This window comes from Halyomorpha halys, unplaced genomic scaffold, assembly GCF_000696795.3.
Source record: "Halyomorpha halys isolate HHAL.00 unplaced genomic scaffold, Hhal_1.1 Scaffold455.1, whole genome shotgun sequence".
In the NCBI taxonomy this organism is placed as follows: domain Eukaryota; kingdom Metazoa; phylum Arthropoda; class Insecta; order Hemiptera; family Pentatomidae; genus Halyomorpha; species Halyomorpha halys.
The window spans coordinates 369,795-394,685 of record NW_027111717.1 but is presented as its reverse complement, the minus strand read 5'-3'; the positions used below and the strand labels follow the sequence as shown (position 1 = coordinate 394,685).

At 30.7% G+C, this 24,891-nt stretch overlaps 1 protein-coding gene across 1 annotated transcript in view; it reads right to left on the bottom strand.

Annotated features, from left to right (window-relative positions):
- Positions 1-6,042: 6,042 nt before the first annotated feature.
- Positions 6,043-24,891, bottom strand: part of ogre (optic ganglion reduced) — a 38,078-nt gene continuing 19,229 nt past the window's right edge. Inside the window, exon 2 of the mRNA XM_014424160.3 lies at positions 6,043-7,418. Coding sequence (XP_014279646.1) covers positions 6,846-7,418 — 573 coding nt within the window. The 3' untranslated portion in view covers positions 6,043-6,845. The remainder of the gene's footprint in view (positions 7,419-24,891) is intronic.

Genomic DNA, 24,891 nt, shown 5'->3' with positions numbered 1-24,891 from the left:
GGTTTTGACCAATTGTCTCCCCGCTAGGTTCGCCCTGGAGTTATGCCACAGGGTGTGTCTAGCGTTAAAATCTCCCACTATCCAATGGTTGGTTTTAGCTCCACAGGTGTCGATCATTTGCCGTAGTTCTCTTACCGACCCTCTAGGACGCCGGTAAATCCCCGTGATGTGGGTGGGTTGGTGCATTCGCACTTGAATCGTGAGATGACTTATTCGGACGTCTTGGATGTTCATAGGTGGCGGCATCTTCTTCCACGTTGTTCTAGCTAGACTAAGTAGGGAGACATATATATAGTGGTGGGGGATTAGTGCTGATGCTACATTAAATTTGGTGGTGGTCCGGGGATAACTCCTCCCAACCGAAGAATGAAGCTTCCTAGCGAATGATTGGATGAGAATGTGCCAAAGGGTTGAAGGTCTGTGACTGTGGAACTTCTGTTGTTGGTTTGTTGATGCTAAAGACATTCCTAATTTGAGAATACTTGAGGTATACATGATACAAGAATAAGTAAAGTACAAAAATTGAGAATATTATTTGCAATATTGCAGGTATATACATATGATGATCCCATGATAAGCTATCTAATTATAAATTGGAATTTTCTATATATTCTAAATTATGAAAAGATATATTGAAATGAGTATAACTAAAGATTTCTATGAATATGACATAGGTAATATACTAATATCCTTATTTCTATTAATATTTACAAAAGAGTCATTATTTCCTAATTTTAGTACACAACTTTCAGGTATAGGAATAGGTAATGTAGTATTCGGTTGTGGGTATAAAACATTTTGGTTACACAAAATATATACATCAATATCTTCTATATATCTAATAAAAGGTTCTTCGTTATTAATAGTAAGTTTACAAGAGGTAATATTATTTCTGATAACTTGATAAATACAAGAGTTTGTATTTAGTAACACATTTGTACAATAATAATTTGTTTTGATATAAGTACAATTTCCGGTAAAAGCTTGGTTGTGAGAAAATAAACTTAAGTGATTGGGTACAACTGTTGTTACAAGATTGTTTTGGTGTACTGATGGAACTGATAACAAGTACAATGTTGAAAGTTTACTACTTTCTTTTGGGATTGATAGAATAGTGAATTGTGCCATTTCGTATAGCAGATTGGATTTTACTAGTTAACCATAAAGTTTCCAAATCTTTACTTATATATTTTTGTTGTTGGTCTGTATGTTTAATATTGTCAGGGTGTGATATAACAAGTCTACACATCTCCAGAGAATTTTCTATATCAAGAATTTGAATCGTTAAATAATTTATAATTGAATAGATTCCTTCTAAGTGTATTTTGTATTTGTTTTTGTCAGTTTTTGTTGGCTTCTTTCAATTTCTTATTATTATTATTTATAATTTGTATATCTTCATTAAATTTGGAAATCATTTTCTTGTTGATTGTAAGTTTTTTAATTAAGTTGTTTTGTATAGTATTTTCGTTATGTTCAAGATTTTCAATAATGTTAACCTACCTTTCCTTATTGGTAGCATCCACATTACCAGTTAAACATTTGATTAGGAGCACCGAGACCATTAATAAGTCCTCGTTTATTTATTTTTATGTGACGTTAAAGATTCGATTTCATCTTCTAAGTACAGAATTTGTTTAAGTGTCAAGTAAGTAGCCTTACTTATATGACTTTTTAAGATACAGCAATATTTAAAAAGCGCCTGAAATTGAAAACGGCATGAAACCCTCCACTCCCGCTCTCCATGGTAGCCTTACTTATTTGACCTTTGTGACTTTTGACTTTGTCGACCCCTGACTTTCGAAATATTAGCTTAAAACGGGAAGAAGAGACTTTAAGATAGAGCAATATTGTCAATTAAATTAATTAAGTAATGAATTACTGTGGCGTAATCTTCCAAGACATAAGAGTCAGTGAGCTTAAAAGTCATTAAACCTCCAGAATGCGTCACGTCAGTTAGTTGATAAGCTACCGTCGGAGTCACTATGAGCAGTGTCCAGATCAACAACTGGTCCAATGTCATCTGTAAGCAAAACACATGTCTTCTCACGATCCTTTCTAGGTCTCCTGACGTTGTTAGTATGTGCATGCACTGTTTTCTTCTTATCTACAAAGGTATAAACTGGCTTGTTGTTGTTTCATCTTTTGTCCTAACACTTTTATGTATGCTTCGTTGTGTATTTCGGTTGGGTCTCCTCGATTTTGATTTAACCATTCGGTATGTTTTTCTTTTTCATCCGAAATTTTTCTATGAGCAAATTTATATATTACATTTAATTTATCGTGGTATTTTTATACAAGGGTTTCCTTAATTATTTGTTCATTCCGGATGGGATCAATAATTTTTCCAAAGGTAATTTCATTTGGTGTTAATTTAAGATTTATATTTAATGTTTCATTAAACGTTCGAACCGAAATATTTACATTGGTTTCTAAACTGATAGAAGGATTTTCCTCTTTTATGACTTGTAATAGTTCTATTGATGTAGAATGTGCACGATTTAGTATACTTAAAGAATTAAAGTTATTTGAAACTGTATAGTGGCACACGATTCCTAAACTTTCTAATAAATTTTGAATTAAGGCATTTTTCTATTCTCCACCCTGATCCATCGTGATTTGTACTGGAGGGGGATATAAAGAAAACTATTGTAATAACACTTGATGGATGTGAGTGGCATTATTTGTCCGAATGACTTGAGCATATAATTGTTTAGAGAATGTATCTATAATTGTAATGATAAATTTTCGCTCATAAAGCAAAGTCTTTTTTTTTTTTTTATTCCCCCTCCCTTGCCATTTCTGGCATACGGGGCGCGGGAGCAGTGGGGTAGTGCGCTGGGGTTTGCGCATGCCACTGCTCCCAAAGATCACCAATTTTTTTTTTTTTATTATTATTCTTTTATTAATTATTACTTTTTTTTTTTTTAAAGCAAAGTGTCTATCATTAATATTCAAAAAGTCTTTTCGGAGTAGAGGTGATCTGGAATTTCGTTTTTATAGGTTTTCTCTCATATTTAGTTTTTGTACAAGTACGACATTTGTTAATATAGGCAGCTATTTCGTCTTTCATGCGAGGAAAGTAATAGTATCTTTTTAGTTTTTCATAAGTTTCCATAATACCGCGATGATATGACTTACCAGTGTGGTAATTTTCAATAAGTTCATATTCATCAGCTTTATCAAGTATGTCTTTTAATTTAGGAAAATAAATAGTTGTTGAATATATTTGTTCTTTTTTACCGTAACCCTGGCCATCTTCCTCATATATTAAATTATTATTAACTCAAACTGCTTATCTTTTTTTGGCCGATTTGGACCTTTTATGCTTGGATCATTTGTTACTCCTAAAATAGTAACTTAGTAGGAAGATTTTGTATCATTATTTTTCACACTTATAAGCATAATTCCCTTGAAGACACTATATCGTTGTGTGAACGATTTCATAATTATATAATGTCTTTGCCCCATTGACAAACTGGCTCCTTAATCATTAGGACGCCCTAAATCATGCGACCTATTTATAAATATTAACTCTATTTTTAAAAGTATTTTCAACCTTTAAAGTAGAGTAGAGTGTTACCCTGTAGATAACCCTCCCCGTATTTCGGAAATGACCAGGAAGGGGTTCATAAAAAAAATACGTTATGAAGGTAGAGTACTTGAATATACTTCACCAACTTTTAAATTTTAAGTTAATTTTATCTTTGGGTTTTTTTTATCTTCATTTTTTAAGTATAAGAGGATTTTTATCTATATCTATTTTTATCTATCTATATCTATATATTTATTTATTTTTTCTTGGTAATGGCTATCGTGAATAGTCATTAAAAAATAAATAGAACTTCCAAATATTATTATATTAGTTTGGGGTCAGATTAAATAAGGGACACCAATGGTCGTTCTGGGCGTCCTCTCATTTTCCAATTGATCTAAATAAGCCTGAGAGATCATCCTATCAGCAGAGATTGGTCATTCAAGGTTCGTTAATGAGTGGCCGTTGTAATTAGTATTATTAAAGTAGTAATTAAAGTCTTTGGTAGAATCAATTCAGTATTTCAGTCTGCTGTCGATTTATTATTGAAATTAATTAATTTACCGACCATAGACAACATGTTTCTTCATGACCGTGCTGAAACCTACCTGGGTATAAGGACTTGCATTGTAGAGAAGAGCTAAAATTAAAAAGTATCCAATCCTTTCTTATCTGAAGTTCTTCAATAGTCAATGATTGTGTTACAATATTCTTTAAATCCATCTTGGCCTTAACCTTAATCCTTAACATTCTCAAACTTTATCAGAAGTTAATTCATCATCCTAATCCTTTTGCACAATCTCTATCTAGATCCGGCTATTCTTGCAATCCTCCTAAAAGGTTGCAATGGTAGAGGCCACGTGACCTTTCGTAAATACGCTAATGATTCTGATCTGCTTATCCACTAAAGCCCTGAGTGTCTATTGCTCTAAGTGTCCTTACTGGCTTTGGAGAGAGGCGCGGGGGGCTCCAGTCTAATTTTACCATTCACATGTGCAATTATAAAGCTTAGTTAGAAGGTTCTTAGACAGAATGGATATATGAATATGTTTGAGGCTGAAGTGGCCTAGTGTGTTAAGGCGTCACCCTAAGAAACATGAGTCTGTAGTGGATTAGATTTGGGCGGGTTGACTTTTGGTGATTACACTTGACCTTCACATTCTGATAGAAGTGGCGAATTGGGGTGGGGGGTGGTAATCATTTAAAAAAACAGTGTGAATTTGAAAAAAATTGTTTATTTGGAATTTACTTTATTTTTTTTGGTTTGGCTGTCTACTAATTCTACAATTTATTTGTTTATCTATCTGTATATATTTACTGGTGATTGTTTTCCTTATTTATGCATTTATTTATTATTCTATAAATATTATTTATATTTTTCTTAGCAAGTATGTATGACAAAAATGAATAGTCCTAATAATTTTTGTTTTTGACTGTGGTAACTTGCATTATTTTTCAATAAACAAATTTACGATTTTTTTTTTTTTTTTTAAGATAACCTTAGTATTCTACAAAACTTCATAGTGACTAAATTTACAGTAACTTTATATTTACATTTATTTTACCTCAGGAAAAAGATTGGTCAAATTTGACTCCCAGACTTTATAATGTTAAAATGAGAAACAATAAGAGTGACAAGTAGGGCAAGAAAAAAAAATTTGTAAAACGTTGTCTAAGTTAATGTTTTTATAAATAAACTTTAAAATAGGAATGCAATCTCGAAAATGGGAATGGGGCATGAAATTATGTTATGTTTGAAATAAGTATACATTATCATCTAATATAGGAGTATAAAGTAATTAAAGCTTGAAAATTTAATAAATTTGAACTAACCATCATTTTTCGAACTGCTATAATAATTCTATTTATTGATTAAATATGAAATTAGATCAATTAATTAAAGGTATGTATAGTGTGCTTGTGTGTATGTGAAATTCAATTTTCTAAAAAAAATCCCAACATCATAGTGGAAATAGTTTTTTTTTTCAGGGGGACTCTTTGAATTTTTGAGGTAAATTCGGGATATAAGTTTTTTAAAAAAAATTAATTAAGTAATATAATAAATCATATTATATTTAATTTTCTAAATACAATTCATACAACGCATATTCATAACTATGTAATATAAAATACAAACAAAAAATGTAAAAAAACGTACAGAAGTATATGCCAAATACATTAATAGTTTGATTGTCAAAATAGAGCACAATATAAAAAATATATCATGTTTTGAGTAGAAAGTAGAAAACACTAAGTATGACTAAATTAACTTATTTAATTAAAGAGAATCGCTGAAGGCACCTTTTAAAAAATATTTGTACTGAACATTACACATGGAATGATTCTAGTAATTTTTTTCTCGAAATTTTTACAAAAACAGTCTTCAAAAGTTCTCAAACAGGTGCCACTAAGAATATAGAATTTAAAACTAAATAAAAAATAAGATAGAAACAGGCAAAAATAATAATAAATAAAATTTAAATCAATTAAATCATATTGCATGCATGTTGATAACACAGTATTAACTCAACGGTTATACAAAAATTTACATATCATAAATACTGGCTAATAATTTATTCAATTGTTTAACCAACAGATATACGAAAGACTATTTACATAGTAAATTACATAAATAAACATAAATCGAAAAGATTCATTGTATACATTTAACAATCTTCATCAACCATAACCTTAAATATAGGAAAATACAATCACAGTCAAAGAGTGAAGCGTACAAGGCACTGTTTCAGTCTTGGGCTTAGTGTGCTCGCCAGAAGCAATCGCTCACATTCTCTATCGTGAGCTTAACATACATTGGACCCAGTTGTCTGTCACTAAGAGATACCTTCGTCGTATTACTTACAGTTAATAAACTATTATAATCTATTTATCTGAATCTGATATGAATATTGATATGTTTAGTTACCGTATCAAGTGATATTCTCATGATATTGTGTTTTATACACTGTAAGAACATTATCAATTAAATTTCAATTTTTTTTAATAACTGTATTGCGGATTTAAATAGTTCTTAAAAACCTAAACAGTCTTTTGATCCAAAAATACCTAGCCTAAAATAGTTACAAAATATATTTCTGAAGGTATATTAAGAAAATTGCAGTCATTTTGTGGAATGGAAGACACGATTCAAACGGGAAGTGCATTGCTAAGTTGGAATATACTCGATATATAATTCTAATTTTTAATAAATAACAAACAACTGAGCTTAAGCAGCATTTAACAATCGACAGAATTGTCTTTAACACATGAATGTCGTTACTGGCTTCTAGCACGGTCCAAGATCGAGTGCCTACTGACTGTTGCTTCTCGCTGATTCTATTTTCTTGGCGAGTTCCGAGACGACGTCCCTGTAGATGAGAGGATCCATATTCCTGCAGAGCATATAGAGTATCCACCAGTCGCCTACACTCGTCTTCCTTGAAAGCGCCTCGGCCACTTCTAAAGGTACCATCCTGTTGCGAGCTCTGAGGAGCCTAGGCCTCACAGAAGGGCAGGTGAGTATCACAGCTCTGTAGATGACAAGCAGGGTGAGAAGGGTGGCAAGTAAGATGAACCAGAACCATATGAAAATATATGTCTTCTCGTTGACGATGTTCAAAGGTAGGACGCACAGGGAGTCGTGTTTCTGCAAAGAACCTGAGGGACCGAACTTGTGGAAGGTACACTTGGTCACCCTCGGGAAGATGTAGACCATCGGGTCCAGTCTGTCTTCTTGTGCTTGTTCGGAGAAGGTCATCACTCGGAGTCCATAAGACATAAACTCTCCGTCGAAGAATCTGTTCATGAGGTAGAGTTGGCCGATGATGTTGACTAGGCAGAGTGCTTCGCAGATCCAATACCTCACCGCGTAGGAATTGTGTCTCTGCAAAAGAGAAAAATAAAATAATTAGATATAATTGAAAATCTAGATAAATTATATTAACTTAATATAAACAAAAATGAATATGTCGCGTAAATTCCAATAAATACAATGAAGAACCAGTATATTAAGAAGTATTATATTTATTTGTTTTTGAGACAGACCGTTACAAATAAAGTTAGCTATACAGTGAATGGTGTGCAAATATTGATATTATACAAGAATAATAAATTAAAAATAATTTATTATAAAATATATGACATTGTTAAACAGACAAAAGCTAGACATCATATTCAAATAAGAGATACCCCGATCTAATTTTAAGGTTCTACGTTACATATACGAATAAGAATTTCAGATTCAACTCTGTGGGTACAGCCAAGATTCTATAAAAATAATTTAGGCTAATATAATTAAGTTTGGGCAGGTATCGGGTTCTGTTCTCTTGGTAGGAGAACCTGACAAAAATATCAATCCTCCAATGTCGTTCCATCACAAGCTTCACAAAGTAGATCAACATTATTTGTCAGAAAGTTTCAATTGAGAAATCATTCACAAGTAAGGCTATTGGATCAATTGATCGTTCGATGTAGCTCTTGGGAGTTTCTGCTTAAATGAAAACCCTACCATACCATTGTAAATCGATTCCTACAACAACGAAAGATCTTAACGCTTGATAAAATTTCCTACAGGCTTCTAAGACCTTTCTCATTCTGAATAATATTGAGTCAAACATTCCAAAGCTCTCAAAAAGAAGTTTCCTGATCTGCGATACCCAATCATATTAAACTCAATCGGTTATTACTATCCAGTTGCAGTAACTTTAAAAAATATTTGGTAAAAAGACTGCAATCCGCATTGAGTATTTTCATTTAATAATACTAAATGAATAGTAAAAAAAAAAAAATGTATCTCTACAACCCACGAAGGTTCAGGGGATCAGTACTTTGTGAGAAAATACTGTTTTACAAGATAACACTCAACCGCTAGATTCTTCTCCAACTCAGGGTACCCACTTATTATAAAGTCTGGGTAGACCCTGAAAGTCTCCTGAACCCTGGTTGACTCATGGCTGCGCTAACATAATAAATAATTATCTGCCACAGCCAGATTAGAACCCAGATCCTTGGATTTAGTAATCCAGTGCCTTACCCACTGAACTACCCCGCTCTCCAAAAATGAACTAGTAGTAATTTAGTAAGTAATAATGATAATTTAAAAAAAAATTAATTCATAATAATCTACTCCTCTACTATCACAAGAGCTAAATGGAACTCATAGTTCCTTATATAACAATTTATAAATTATTGTAGCACACCTACAGAACTAGATCGAAGGACAACTAACCCCGCCCCCATTCCGAAATGCTGTTGACCCCTGCCGGAAAGTGGTATAGAAAGGTTCAACAAACTCTTGTGGGATCGAGGTGGCAGAGAAGAAGTAGAAGTCCACTTGCTAATTACCCCAAGAGCTGGCTAAGGAATTGACGACGTGGGACTAATACTGAAGGCACACGGTAGCAGACTTCTCGCTTGAATTCTAATGAGGGAATGTATTACATGTTCTTCGTTTACAGCTACCATCTCGGCTCTTAAGTATTTTCGTTAAAAACTGCATCATTTACTTTCAGAATTATTAAGATTTTAATGGATATTTAAAAAATATATAATGCACATATGTATAAATATATTATTGAATCTAAAACTTTGTTATTTTCCTCCTACATAGGCCAACCGATTACATAAGAGTTGGATTCTAAACAGGTTAAGTTGTAAAAAAACAGGATAAAATTGCACATAATGCTACTAGAATTATTTTTTTGTATTATTATTGAGGATATCAATCCATGTTGTTAGTATAATGTCAAAGTGGCGTATCTGAATATTGTGTTTGTACTATGGTTGCAGATTTATATTAGGCAATATCTAATTTCGATATACGTCAATTGTTTTAATATTTCTTAATAAGTGACGTTGCATATTTTTCTAAAAAAACTTTTCAAAAGAGATAAAGAACAAAGTAGTTAAAAATCTCAATTTTGTTTAATACTTTTTTTAAAAAAACGATTAATACTCTCTGCATTTTAATTATACATTTTTTTATAATCAGTTGGAATCTGAATTCTTTGAACCGAGCCTTATTCCACATACACAACATAAAGAGAACCGACATTAATAATTTCAGCTCCTTAAAGTATTTGTTTGAAATAGAGGTCAAAAAGTCAGTGAGTGGTGTTAATTCCTTTAAACGTTCAAATAAAGATAAAATGGGTTTCCATGGAAACCTACACAATATTTTCAAAACACACATAGATATAAAGCACGAATCCTCTCTTATACCGATCCAATTTGGATGATTTTGTATTGTAGAGAATTACATTATATTTTAAATGGGTGGTTACAATCTTTCAGATGACGAATTTAGTTTTCGAACTATGCCAAAAGAATGTTTTTTTTGTTTTTTTTGGATATTAGAAATATATTTTCATAAATCACTTCGAGTAAGAATTTACTGAAACCCAGCCTTATTTCATATCTATAGCATAACCATGATTAATAATTATTTGTCGTTTTTGAGATAAATAAGTCAACGAATGAAATGTGTGGTGTATGGGTTTTATAACAAGTAGATTTAAAAAGTAATAAATTTTGTTTAGTTTTTTTTTCTTTTTTTTTCAAAAATTTACAAGAGGTAGTTTTCTCGGTATTTGATTAGTCAAATCATGAATTTGTGCTTCCTCACAATCTATTTCTCTTATATTTTATAAATCATACGTAGATTTCTTTCAGTACTTTCAATCGAGTTTTTGATAAATTATAAATGATAAATAATAAGCACAATTCTTATTGTAGGAATCGTATTTCTCATTACAATTATGTTTAATTAATTTATCATAGGAGTTAAGAGACACAACGGTTCACTGCGACCAGGGTCTGGGCCACTGCCACTGTCCAACTGTAACCAGGTCCAAAGCATGCAATACCGATTTAGATCACGTCTCTATTATTCTTGGAATACACAATACCTAGCCTCCGTGCAGACTGTTGTCTGTAATGAGTATAACAGTTGGTGACAAAGGAACACGCGCTGGTGTGGAGACAGCATACGTTGGACTTAGGCGTCTGGGCTTCCTGAATAATTCCGTAGCCGTACTGTCGAGGAGGTTTGTACATAATTATTAGGACTACAAGGACGATCATGACAGTAACACGTGGAAGTCCTTATTTCTAAACTTGTATAATTTGATTTGTACTAATAAAAAAATCTCTGCTGTTCGAAGTTACGTAAGTTTGCATCAATTTATGCGAATGGTGATCAAGCACAAATCCAAGAAATAAAACGATCATTAAAACCATGGTCGACATCCTACCGCAACAGCCGCAGGGAGGAGGTTGCTCTGGCCCGCTTGAGAATAGGTCATACTCTCCTCACGCACTCTCACCTGATCAGAAAACTGCCACCTCCAACGTGCAAATATTGTCAGTCCATTCTTACGATTAGACATATTTTCGAAGAGTGTACACACTATTTGCCAACAATAAACAGGATAGGACTAACCCCAAATTTATCTGAAACTCTCGCAGATGAGGAAGCTAAAATTACACGAGTATTTGAATTTTTAAAAGCACATCGCCTTCTTTATAAATTATAACTCCTCTTCGATTTTTATGTTTTTTATTTTATTTATTTTTTTAAAATTATTTTTCTATTTTTTTTTTATTTGCTGTTTTTTATTTATTTATTTTTTTTTTTACTTTTATCATCCCATAGGCGTTGATGACCAGAGGGTTTTACGCCTTTAAGCAACAATAAATAAACAAACAAACAAACAAACAAACAAATCCATAGTTAACAAGACCTGCTAACTACTGTTTTTTCTTTGACATCAGGCTATAATCTATACAGAACTACAATATCGAGCCAAGAGTATATGATATTAGAAAAAAATAATCGATTATCCGGTTAGATATTTACAAGGAATGAACATTTCCTCGGTTATTAAATTAATTAAATTATTACTGCAAACGCCTTCATCCTTCACATAAAAGATAATTGTCTTGTTTACTCATAAAGTATTCATCATTTTATTAATCTATTAATTGACTATATTATATTTTTATATTGAAATTTATTATAGTAATTAACACGCCAGATGGCCTATTTAGTTCAGCTATTATAAATTAATATTTACAAGGTTTTTCTTTATAATTAAATAAAAATACACATATGAAATGGAGTAATAATAGAATTTTATTATTATTTACTGATATTTGTTCTAGGGCAAAAGGGAATTACTGTTCTTAAAGAGATAATAGATGAGATTTAAATACTGAAAGACAGGATTAAACTAATAATGGAGTTTGATTCGAATGTAGATAATACCTCACTATTATATTACACTGAAACTTCAAAAATCCCATTTCTATTAACAGAAATTTTGGTGAATGATTATGTAAGAGGGATAACAAAGGACATAAGGCTAGTGAATTTTTAACGAGAGTTCAACACGTGTTATATCAGCTAGTCTTTTCTATTAAATTTACTGTTTACATGTTCATACTATAATTATTTTTGTCTAATACTGGAATAGTAATCTTAAAATGCACTTAAATGCTTTACTTACTTCACTCGCAATTAAGAAGTAAATTTTAAGTGCAGGTTTCATTTCTGTATAGGTTTAGTGGAATTACGTGCATCAAATTGCACTCTGAATAAGTTAAGTGTTTCACTTGAGTGCCGTCTATGAATTCGATATTTAGAGGTCAAAACTGAACTGAAGTATTTGAAGAATATAATACAGAAGATGGGGATGTAGATAAAATGTAGACGAAGAAAATACTACGGTGGGGAAGCCACTAGTACAGAAAAATATGGAAATATTTGTATAAATATGATCTCGAAAAAAATTAACTATTTCCCTACAATTTCAATAATTCTTTTAATCCTATAAACCTATCTTTAGTCACGTAGCTCCTTGTCTGTGATGATTTCTTCAAGGAAATATTTTCTTGAACAGAAGCCATTACAGACTCAAAGTGGTAGGAGGAAGTCATCTAGCGGGATTGGTAATTTGGAACTAATAACCCTGAGGTTTGAACAGGACTTAAACGATTACCTGCATGCTTGGCTGACATCCTCTCGTCATTATATTGCCAAAAAAAAAGTAAAGGATTAAACGATATCTAGAACGTCGAGAACGATTTAAAGTAAATTATAATAGACTGGAAAAGAGCTGTTGGAAAATTTATTAAAACAAGACGAGGAAATGAGATTTGGCCGTAATTACAGATAGGTTTTAAGCAAGATAACTGAGTAGCTACAAGAATAAAGAAGTATTTTCGTAATATAACCTCACGTAAAGCATCAATCATAATAATATTTGTTGTTATTATTAACGTTAAACGTAGAAACAAATTAGCAATTCCATATAAATCTTCAAACATTTTTATTTATTAATCTGGAACACAAAAAATATATTTATGTTACAACTAAAGTCCGATGACGGGTCACTCCTACAATTCTGTCCGGAGAACCTTCGCAGCCCGAATAAGGAAGTTGTTTTCGTATAGGACCTGAACACACAATCTATTACAAAAACTCATGTAGTAATTCTCTTTATAAGGCTTTATTAGTTGTAAGAGACGTGTTTTACTGTTTTAAACATATATTATATCTTGGCTTAAATCAAACATAACATGGTAAGTCACTTATAGTTTTCAAAAGGTTTCTTGTTTAGGACAAGGAAAAGGCGACCATTAGTTCAACTTTTGTTTTTCTAAAAACCATCCAAGACAATGACTGTCTGGGATCTGCAACATTTAATAGAAATAATATTTTACAGGAAATTCGGGCGAGTTTAAATAATAAAAATGCTTATTACTTACTGCAATACTCAGTTCCGTCTATTGTTCAAAAACCTCTAACCTGTTCATAAACTACCTAAAACTCTTTCTGATGTAAACAGTTGCGAAACGTTGCCGCCTTAGTTAGAGAAAACGTCGTACTTTATTTATTTTTTAAAAGCATTCAAATCATTTCTTAGGATATTTTACGTAAAACCGTTAATAGTCTGCATAATTTATATCGCCTGTATAATTTAGAATTCTCAAAACACGTAATATCGTAGTATACATCCAGTATGTGAACAACATGGAAAACAGATAGCAACAGATAGCTGCAGATAGATCCAGGAAAACAGATAGCTGCGTAGATATAGTTAAATTCAGATAGTAGTAACCAGTATCTTCAGTATCTAATAATCCCTATTATAAAGTAGCTTTGACTATAATTTGTTGATCTCTCTCCTTTAACTAACTTTTTCTAAAGTTAATCTAATTAAGTGTAGTGAAGTAAACCTCCTTCCAGGAGTATGAAGTTGTTATGACAACGATTACAGACACTCAAATAAATCAGCACCTATCTAAGAGCATACGCATGTTTTTTATTATATATAGAATATTATAAAACTTTAGTAATGGTTTGAATAACTCTTTATCCATCAGAAATATCAGGCTCGACGATGTGCATCCAACCGAAGTGATGGAGGCGTGTAGAAAGCGTGAAGGCCGCCCGTAGTAAGTTAGGCGACAATAGCCCCTGATGGTTCGCCAGCCCCTCACAATTTACTACTCCATTGTGCTCTATATAGAGGCAGGCATGTTCTTCAGGCCTAGGATGACCTCGACTAGGATGTTGTACAGGAACCTGCACGATCTACAGCAGCAGCCAGGAGTCCATCAGCCTTCGCTAATGGTGGAACAATTATGGTTCCTAATCGCGGTTAGTTCCAATTCTATTTCCATCAATCTAGAGGTCGATGTCTGCGATGATGGTAATGGAAAAGGGTATTATACCTCAAAAGGTAGGCATGTTCATGAAACTTGGAATCGGCTGATTCGGTTGTTGGTAATTTACAAGGGAGGGGGGGCAGTGGAGTTACTTCTATCTTGGGGTTACATTTACAAATGAACGTCCCTAATCCAATCTAATTTAACAAGGGTTCTGGAAGGACCATATATCACGGTGAATCTCATTGGAGGGGAAGACACCATTGGGGGAGCACAGAACCCCCAGTATGCATATTGCTTAAACGAATTGGCCTAGCTCATGTCCTATCACTACTATTTAAATAAAAAAATAATTATTAATTTGATTGTGAATAAAAATCTTCACAAAAACAAGCGAATATCTATGATAAATGGAATATTGAATAATGAAATAATTAGCAGGACATTACATAAATATAGGGTCCATTAGCATAGTTAATACAGGCAGGGAATAAGAAACCTTGAATAACATGATATCATCTCCCACACCATCCTCATGGAAATTGCACATTTCTTGATAGACAGGTACAATTCATTGTCGATTGGAATAAGTTAATTTTTTTCTCCAAAATTATTGTTTCATTATAAAAGTCAATTTATTTTATTTATTCTATGTATTTATAGAAGTTTATTTTATTAATTCTATATCCACTCAATCTATTTTATTAATTCTATAAATATTATCTAGTTGCTTTGTATAGTATTTTTTTGGGAGTTGTTCCTTTCATTCTTTAATAGCATAATAATAATTATTATTTCTTATATGTATTATTATAACTAATTTATTATTATAATTAAATAAATACCCGTAATTATAATATTATAAAAAGTTACGGATATTTATCTTTTGCACGACACTAAACCTCCACATTATCAATTTTTAAAAGCAAATCTAATTATAATAAAAAAACCAGGTGTTTCTAGAAAAAAGAAATATAAAATGTAAGTTAGAAAATGACAAACATTTTTATAGTTGTACTTTCTGTAACCTAATTAATGTATTATTTAATGGCTTTATTTATTTTAACAATTTTTTTAAAGTAGTAGCCTTTGATAAAAAATCCAGTGCGGTGCGTGTATCACACAACTTTCATTTACCGCCCAACATACAGGACCAAGTTTACAATAATGGGCTTATGTTTGTGATTTTCGAAAAAAATAAATATGTTAAATAAAAAAAAATAAAGAACGTGGAAAGACAAAATTTTTTTTATTTTTGCACATAAATCTCAATTACGAATTCTAAATCAAAAGAGTTACTGATTTATATAATTAGTAATTTTACAAATAATAACTAAAATACAAGTAATAGAAATTATAAATAAAAAACTAGGACTATTTTTTTTTCTTATAGTTTCTGACTTGAAAACGAATGAGTTAAATAAAAACGAATTTTATAACTTAGAGGATTAATCGCATTTTATAATAACAAACAATAAATAAAATTGTTTATTTATAAGACTATGATATTTATTTAAAGGGGATTAATAGGCTGAGCATGATACAGAAGGTCCGTTATTTATAGGAAGCGTGAGCATTGCATTTCCTTCATCTGGCAAAGAAAGGATTTGCGAAAACAAAGTGAAAGTGAGCAGCAGAAACGTAAGGGTGTCATGGACGACTGCTTTTGCCGATAAGTTGCAGTTCGAAAGGAGATACTTCGCTCCAGATACCGCAAGAAACGATCGGATAATGTTATTTTCAATTTGAAAAATTATATAAAGTAAATTACGGATATTAGGTAAAGTAGTTTACTGTACTTACAATCCGTTAGGAGTCGTGGAGCATTGGAAGGTATACCTATACCTTCCAATTCCCAATATATATATTTTCTCTATACTTTGAAACTTATATATAACGTGCACTATAGCAATATATTGATGTTTATATCCGTTATACAGAAGTGTCTGTTTAGAAGGAGCTAATATAAAAATTGAAAAAAATTAAACTGTGTTATCCGGTATTTGCAAAAAAATCAATACTTCTTAATAAGTATATCCATACAAGAACTCTCGCATTGTAAATCAGGTATGGAGATTCAAAAACGTATGAATTAAAATTTTAAAAATTATGGAAACCCAAAAATATACATAACTGAGTTGATTTTTTTTAAATCAATTTTTAATGGGTCAGTAGTTTTTAAATTACGCCAGCCATGGATCTTTAAAGGTAATGTAGTTACGCTATTACAAAGATAAAATTTCAAAATAATAATGAACCAGAAAAAAAAGTCGTAAAAGTATTTTTAATATCAATATTATTTTGTATTTTATTCCTCGAAATATACAATTTTATGTAGTATTTATTCTATGGCTTGAAGTACAAAACACTTTTTCTTTTTCTTGGAAATTGTTTATTAAAATTCAAATTTTTTTTTACTTGTATTTTGCTCTGAACAATGCAAGATGTATTTTACCTTGTACTACTTGACGTTTTATGAGCTCTTTCAGTAATATTGATTATTTCTTATCATCAAAAATCGATGAATTATGTGTTTGTCATAATTAATCTATTAATAACTCTGTCCTCTCAGACACCTTATATATAAGCAAATTAATTCATCTTCACGAATCTACAAAAAAATATCATTGTTTATAAATCAGAATATTCTTTGTAGTTGAAGAGGTTAAAATCTTCAACACGTACAGGTCCTTGACAATGCGCTTACATCTCGGATTCGAAAAATTAAAAAAAAAAAAAAAAGAAAAAAAGAAAGAAGAATAAGGAAACGAATCTTCAACTTGTCCGCCTTGCACAGATGACTATAATTAAAGACAATTTTAGGAGCAATCCAACCTACCTAGAGAGAAACAACTTAATTAAACAGAATGGAGGAAAGGTGTGGTTTTAACTGCATCAACTTGTAAACGTGCTAGCTAACCACACTATTACACCTCGGAGGACCCTCATTACGGACGGTGTCTTCTTTTCTTTTACATTCTGTCAAAGTCATTGATTAAGGAGGTATGTTCAGATTTGCCAGCGTGCGCGTCAACTCGATTCGTTCTCGCCAGATTGGTATATAATTTGAAAAACTATTTATTTCAATATATTAATAAGAGAAATAATCTATTAAGGAATCAGGCAGAAAAAGATTCCCAATCTATAAGTTTTAAAAAATTCCCTAATCCTCAAATCAACTACACACACTCCAAGTGGCACAGAAAAAATACAGGTGTTGCTGGGTTCTCGTAATTACTATCCAACGTTTCTTTTCAAAATAGCCGAACATTTATGATGATAGGTGCAAAATAAAAAATGTTTTAGCACATCCCACGTCAACAATTTCAAAAAGACTATGCAAATATATCAGGTGGTTTACTCAAATACGTTTCAAGAAATATATTTGTTAAAGCTATAACTCGTTAAAACTGAAAGTTAAACACAGTCTCTAACCAAAATAAGTACTACTGGCTAAAAATTAATTAAAGTAATAAAAAATTTAATTTTTTTGAGCGATCCGTACAAAAATTAAGGCAAATCAACAAATGAACTATAAAGTTGAAAAAAAAAAAAATTATTATTATATTAAAATTCTTATATCCATACTATTAATCCAAACAGATTAAGAATGGATTAAGCACTAAACTCACATTATATCTATATTTATAAAAACACTTAAAAAAAAAAATCATTTAATATATTACATTAGTGACGTTTCGGCTCATTTACCATTTTAAACTATAGATTAAATAATTTTTCAGAAAAAAATTCTACTAGGCCATTCTAGACGATTTTTTTAAATGCTTTAGATTGCCAAGTATAAACATTGTATACTAAAATGAAACTTCTCTTTATGGACACCTCTCTATTACGAACAATTTTACTAACAACTGCGGACGCACACATTAACTTTATTCCTCATCATAACTTTCACTCCTCCATGACGGACAGAATTCATAAAATATAATGGTAAAAACTCGTGATTTCATATTTATGGCGCTAAGAGACAATTAGTTATTAAGTAGCCAACATTCTCTGCATATAAAATAAAAAGTAAAACTTTCCATGATACGTTTCAAGACAAGTATATTCCAAAATCTAATATAAAAGATATTAGAGAGATACTCTGTGATGATTCTAGAAATTAGACATATTGTCCAACTATTTTCAAATTAGTGTCCTACCACCAATGTATGCGTCCTAGAAAACAATGGCTTGGGCGGAATTTCCCTGGAACAATGTATAATTATATCTGATTTTTTTTTCCGGACTTACGAGGTGTTGCAGCTTAATTTTGTTTTAATGTTCTTTTTACATTAAACATTCCTAGACATACTCTGTACAACATACAAAATCACTGTCCCCGTAGATGTTCGTTATATAGAAGTTTCACTATATTTATTTTAACTTATTTAATAATACCGCATAATTCATGTTGATATTTCCTGGACAGACTTTCAACTTGTTAAACATATTTTTTTTTTATTTGAGCAATCATAAGAAAGTTATTTATCATAAATTCTTATAATATTTTCATTAAATTAAAAGAAAAAAACAAGGTAAAGGTCAGGGTTACATGACAACTTGGACTGGGAATGTCTCATGGCTTATTTGTTTCTTTCATTCGCTATGTAATAAAAATCAGATCTTAATTGTAATTAAATGTTAATTTCGAAGTCAATTAACTGCATTAAACTTGATTTTAAAAAAATGTTGGCCTGTGAGTACTTGTAAATAATATTAGATGCTTATTAATTACTGAAGGCAACTTATAGAGAGAAAAAAGACTCGACGATCCCAGCGTACCCTCTCATTATCCTTCGAATATATTATCGACTAATGGACATAAATCGCTGAATAATATTAATTATCCCCCTTAGTGGCACCCATGTAGCGATTTATTCACGACAACTTTTTACAAACTGACGTCCACAGTGCACGCGATATCCTTTTAGATATGCAGGTTTCTCTGGAATAAATTATTGGGATTGAGCAATAAAATAAATAAACGATGAAGGACTGGTAATATAACAGTTTTACCGAGGACCACGTTCGAATAATATGTAAACAACAACAAATAAATTAATTTATATTCTCTTTTTATATATCCCTAACTCCGAGGTAATGTCCAAGTTCCACGGAGATATTAATAATTAATGGTCGTGGTAGAAGATGTAACACTGCGATCGTGAAAACTATGTTTGCTGTCGAAGTTGTACTATCGTACTATGGGGGTTTGCTTTATAATTGGTAGTGCTTTTAAGCTCATAACATCAACGTTATATACAACTTTATAAACTTGTATATTTCTTATTTGTTACTTTCTATAGTTGCAGTTGTTTGTTGTATTTAGTTATTCATTTTTACCAATCATTTAACATGTTCAACTTTAAATGAAGTTGGGTATGCTCTCAGCTTGTTGACAAGCACTGTTATACCTTCCCACCGTTGTGATATTACTTGCATGACAGATATTTCAATTAAACTTTAATTTACACAATAGAATGTTACTTTAATAAAATCAAGCTAGTAGGAACTATTTGATTATTAAAGTTGTGCAGACGAATCGAGAATTATTAAAACAATATGTATAAATATTTCCTTCATCCGACCACTTCAAAAATACTAATGGCTTGTCTTCCGTTTGGAACTTGTTTTTGTGGAAGGATAAAAAACTTGAACTGGTGACAATATACAAGAGAGTAAGTAGATCGATAAAGTGGGTTTAGCTCAGGCGCTCCTCATACACCACTGTTTACATATTAATGTAATATATATCACAACACAATATGTTTACATTAATATTAGTACATTAATATTGATGTAATAACAATGCCAAAGTGGAGTTTTCTGCAAATTTCTCTGGAAATTTCGAAAGTTTGATAGTAAAAGTAATAGTGAATTTTATTATTATTATTATGTAGTGTAGTCATTAGATAACAGCATTATTATTGTTATTTATACAAAAATCTTCCCCTTTTTGATTATTGATCATTTCATATCTAATGTTAGAAATTTCGACAATGATTAATCTTTCATTTAGTCACGGATGTATTAATAAACATATTATACTTACTATAAAATTAATTACTGTCAGCTGTAGGGGCACGTGGGGACCAGGTGGAGTTACCATGGCTACGAGGCAGCTGAAAGCCACCCCTAAATTTCCGCCCTTCGAATATCACCCTATCCTGACCCTCATTCCAAACAGGGACCGGTTTCGAAAATCTCACGTTCTAGTTAATTTTAAGCAATTTGTTTGTAATATAAGTAAATAAAAATTGTCTTCTTGAAGTTTATCTAGGTTCTAAAATTTTAAGTTTCGTTTCTTTGAAAGTTTTAGATAAACTTATACTTAACCTTACCGGATTTTTTTTTTGTTAATTTTTACTGAATAAGTTATTTCAAAACTCTTTTCGTAAGAGCGTTTTCGACATTTATTCTAAAACTCGTTCACATGTTTTAGGCAAAAAAAAAAAAAAAAAATCAGAAAATAAAAACAGTCAGAAACATGTCACGAGAGTTAGCTTCGGGAAAGTTGCCTTTTTTCTTTTGTTATGGAAGTCAAAATTTTAAAAATCGTTAGATCGATGAAAATCTATGTAATAACTTAATTGGAATTCACTGACGAATTCTTGCTTATTTAAAAGCTAATTCTTGTATTTTTTTAACAAACCAAAATATCCCACTAAATATTATGAATATTATTTACTTTATAATAATATATATTAAAGGAACAAGTGTATCAATGATAGTGAGAATAATTTTTACTACAAACTTCTTAACCCATTTTTGAGGCTAATTCTTAGCAATTTTGGTAATCAAAACTTAAACTTTTTTTTTATTCTAAACTTCGGATGAGTTTTTAACTTTTTGAAGACAACTTTTGTTATAAATGTTTTAAAATAATTTTCATTGTGTTAACCATTTCCTACAAGCTCATTAAAAAAAATTTAAAATGAAACTTTTTCAAAAGTAATTAAAGAATTATAAACATAATCTGAAATACGACTAAAGGATGTAATTTAGTAAATAATATACTACATTTGATTATAATTAACACTGATACTTAATAATCAGAATTTATGATTGATTTTTTTTTAAATTATGTATGGTTATAATTGTATAAAAGAAACATCACATAACTCCTTTAAGTAATTAAAAAAGGCAAATAAGCAGAAAAATGTTAAATAGACACGTTAAACCTTGTAAGGCCTTCAAAAACTCGAACAGAGATCGTAAATGTCTGCAGAGAATGTTTTACAATCGTTACGTGAACTGCACTAATTAGTAGGATACAAAGCTAACAACATTGATAACGATATCATGTGTCTTCATTAATATGTACTGCGCACGTACTATATTATTTTGAAACCTAACTTATTTAATTCTTAAAAAAAGTTTAATAATTATTGAATTAATTTTCTATAATTTTTAAGACTAAATAATTTGAAATATCTTCTATTCAATAAACAACGCAGAACAGTACATCACGAATTTCATTCCGAAACTTCCTCCAGTACAACATTTTTGATAAATTTTAAAGTTGAAAAAAATTAATATTAGTTGTTAGTTATAAAATCGGATGCTTGCCGCAAATTCAAAACACCTACGCATACTTAGTAAATAAAGAGAATTGTACAAACGTTGGTGTGTTCGAGAGGGAAACTTAGTCGTCGTACTTATGTCGACAAATTCCCTAGATTTGAAACTTTTTTTTTTTTTAATAATTTATTTATTGATATTTACAACTGTATACACATATATACAAGTAAATTTGCTGTAGGTGACATAGTGACATGATAAAAACATGTGGAGAATCTATCCACTGATAGAACTCCAATTACATTTCTAGAGGAGAAGATCTCGAGGCCATCTTCTTTTCAGACGCCTAGGAGGATTATTAGGTAATGAAGGAGAAGCCAGGTTAGAAACAAGTGGATTTGGGTGGTTGAGAAGTTTATTATGGAAGGAACGGTACCTGGTTCTGGCCAAATCGGCAACATATGGAATATTGAGGTCCTATTGGATGAGTTGATTTGTGACGGAGTAAGGAGCATTAAGGATTTTAGGAAGGATTTTGGACTGTAAGGATTGATTTGAAACTTAAATAAGGAAAAAAAAATGGAAAACTAGGGTATAGAATGAAACGTAAAAATTAAATTAAAAAAATAAAAGGTTATAAACAGAAATAGTTACAGATAAAAAAAAAAAAGAAAGTACAAACTAAGAGAATTACTGTACTTTCTTTTATATTTCTTCTTTTTGTCTATTACTATTTCCGTTTTCATTTATTTATTTTATAACCTTTTATTTTTCTTATTTAATTTTTACGTTTCATTGTAATTTTCCATTTATTTTCTTACTTATGTTAAGTGTTTGTATTTTTTTTAGCCCTGCAACGTGGGGTGAAAAGTTGGCTCAAATAAAAATAGTTATTACTATTTGAGTTTTTTTGATCGCACCCGAACCATATTCCATTTGTAAATAGGAAATGTATCGAATTTCTCATCAAAATTTACATTAGATGAAAAAAAAAAAGTAAATTATAATTTCCGATTTTCAAGTAAAATAAGGCCATTTATAGTTTCGCGGTAAGTTTTGTCTTTGTTATGAGGTTTCGAGCCTCGAATTCTACACCATACTAAACCGCCCGAAGCCTCATAATAACGCGTATCTCATATCTTTACTGTACCACAGTTTCGTCGCACGGGAAGATAAAGTCCAGAACTACGTGCCTCGTTAACATGAACTAAACATTGCTGTTGTTTGCCGAACAAGCATCTTTGGTCTACGGCAAAGTAAGCTCAGAAAAAACAGCTGCGAAAGGACAAATATATCACAGTAACCGTTAAAATTTTAATAAAGAGCTACTCAAGTTTATGAACTCCAACAAAGGGAGCTTGAGAGACGGCCATTGGCAACGGATATTTCGTATTAAGGCCTCAGTACAGCGGAAATAATCGCGAGAAGATGGATTCGTTCTGTCTCGCTTTTATTATAGGTCTCTCCTTCCGACATTCTTACAAAATATTATATATTTAACAAAATAATTTTTCGCTATCAACTTTATAAGCGCTGACTGAAGGGTTTTTCATAAATAGAACAAAAAAAAAATTGATCTATGAGAAAATAAATTAGATTTAAGCTCTAGTTTGATAGTGTCCATAATTTGAACCAATTAATAAAAAAAAAATTGTATCTAAAAATAATAGAACAGATATAAATATTACAGAATAATTGAGAGCTCTGTTTAACTTCTTCTATATAACAATTGATTAATGAAAATATTTAAAGTTATAGAAGAAAATTATTTACACTACAAAATATTGTAATAGCAATAGGTCAAAAGATATCTATTATCTCGCAGAAAGGTTAAAGTGATAAGTAATAATTAATGACGTAATAAAAAACGTCATTAAACAACAACGAATTTGAAGGAATCATACTGAACAAATATATAAATTTAAATTACAGTTATATTGATTGGCTTCAAAGTTAATTTCGAGTTTTAAATTCATAGAACCTTTTTTTTCTCATAAAATATATCAAATAAATTCATATTCAAAAAAGGTACAGGAGAAATTTAAAAAATAATTTTCTGAATTTTAGAATTATTTTTCCTCAAACCAACAATTCTTTTCTGTTTTTATTTAGGTAAATAACTATTTTACATTGCACGAAAATCACATCAATAAAGAAAAAACTGAGTTATACTGTTTTTCTTCTGATTCTTTCAAATACATTTATTAAAATCTACTTTTGGATATTTAATTTTCCCGCAGTCTCAAATCCTGTATGTACCATGTGCAATAAGTACTTCATTGTATCAACTAATTATTTTTTTCTTATTAAGAAATAAATTATTTTTTATTACATAAAACAAAGAAATAAAAAAAAAAATTAATGAAAAGTATGAATGTTCATATTATTTTTTTGAATAAATTTTTATGAACAGGATCGTAGCGTTAATATCTAGGTTTTCCAATTTAGGATTATTTTTCAATAATTTCTAAACTATACACTCAAATATAAAATACTGTTTTTTTAAAAAAAGTTTATTTCATTTTTACTATGAGCGGTCTTATGCCTTTTTCATTCATGTGTTCTACTTCTTAATGAATGAACAGCCAATAACTGGCAGTACCACCTATGTGGCCTTTGAATGATCCGTCTCTCTGGAGTTTGAAGTGTCTTCATAAGATCTTCAAAGAATAGTACAAGTTCTATTTTTGATAGAGTTAAAATTAACTTTCTAAAAATATGAAGATGCTTTCACAGCCCTTTGGGTAAAATTAACTCACTATTTTAAAGTAATTAATTTAGCTTTGATAGAAAAATACATTAAATAGAATCGCATAAATTTCGTGATTTTTATGACTTATCGAATATCCAATCAAACACCGTCGATACCATTAGCTCTGTTCTTGGAACTGTGACTCAGGTGGTACCACTAATTAGTCTAATGTTTAAATCTTTTAAATATGTAAGGAATCGAGATATAACTATCAATAAATAGTTTAAATTTTTATCAAAAAGATAATACTCCATTATTACATTTGAGATCTAAAGAAAATTGCCGAAATTGAGAAAGCTAATTTTTTCCTCCAATTTCGTTATTAAAAAGTATTGCTCTTGCTTTGAATATCCCATAAAATGTTATCGAAACCATTAAAAAAAAAAATTAAAACAATAAATTAGTAGAG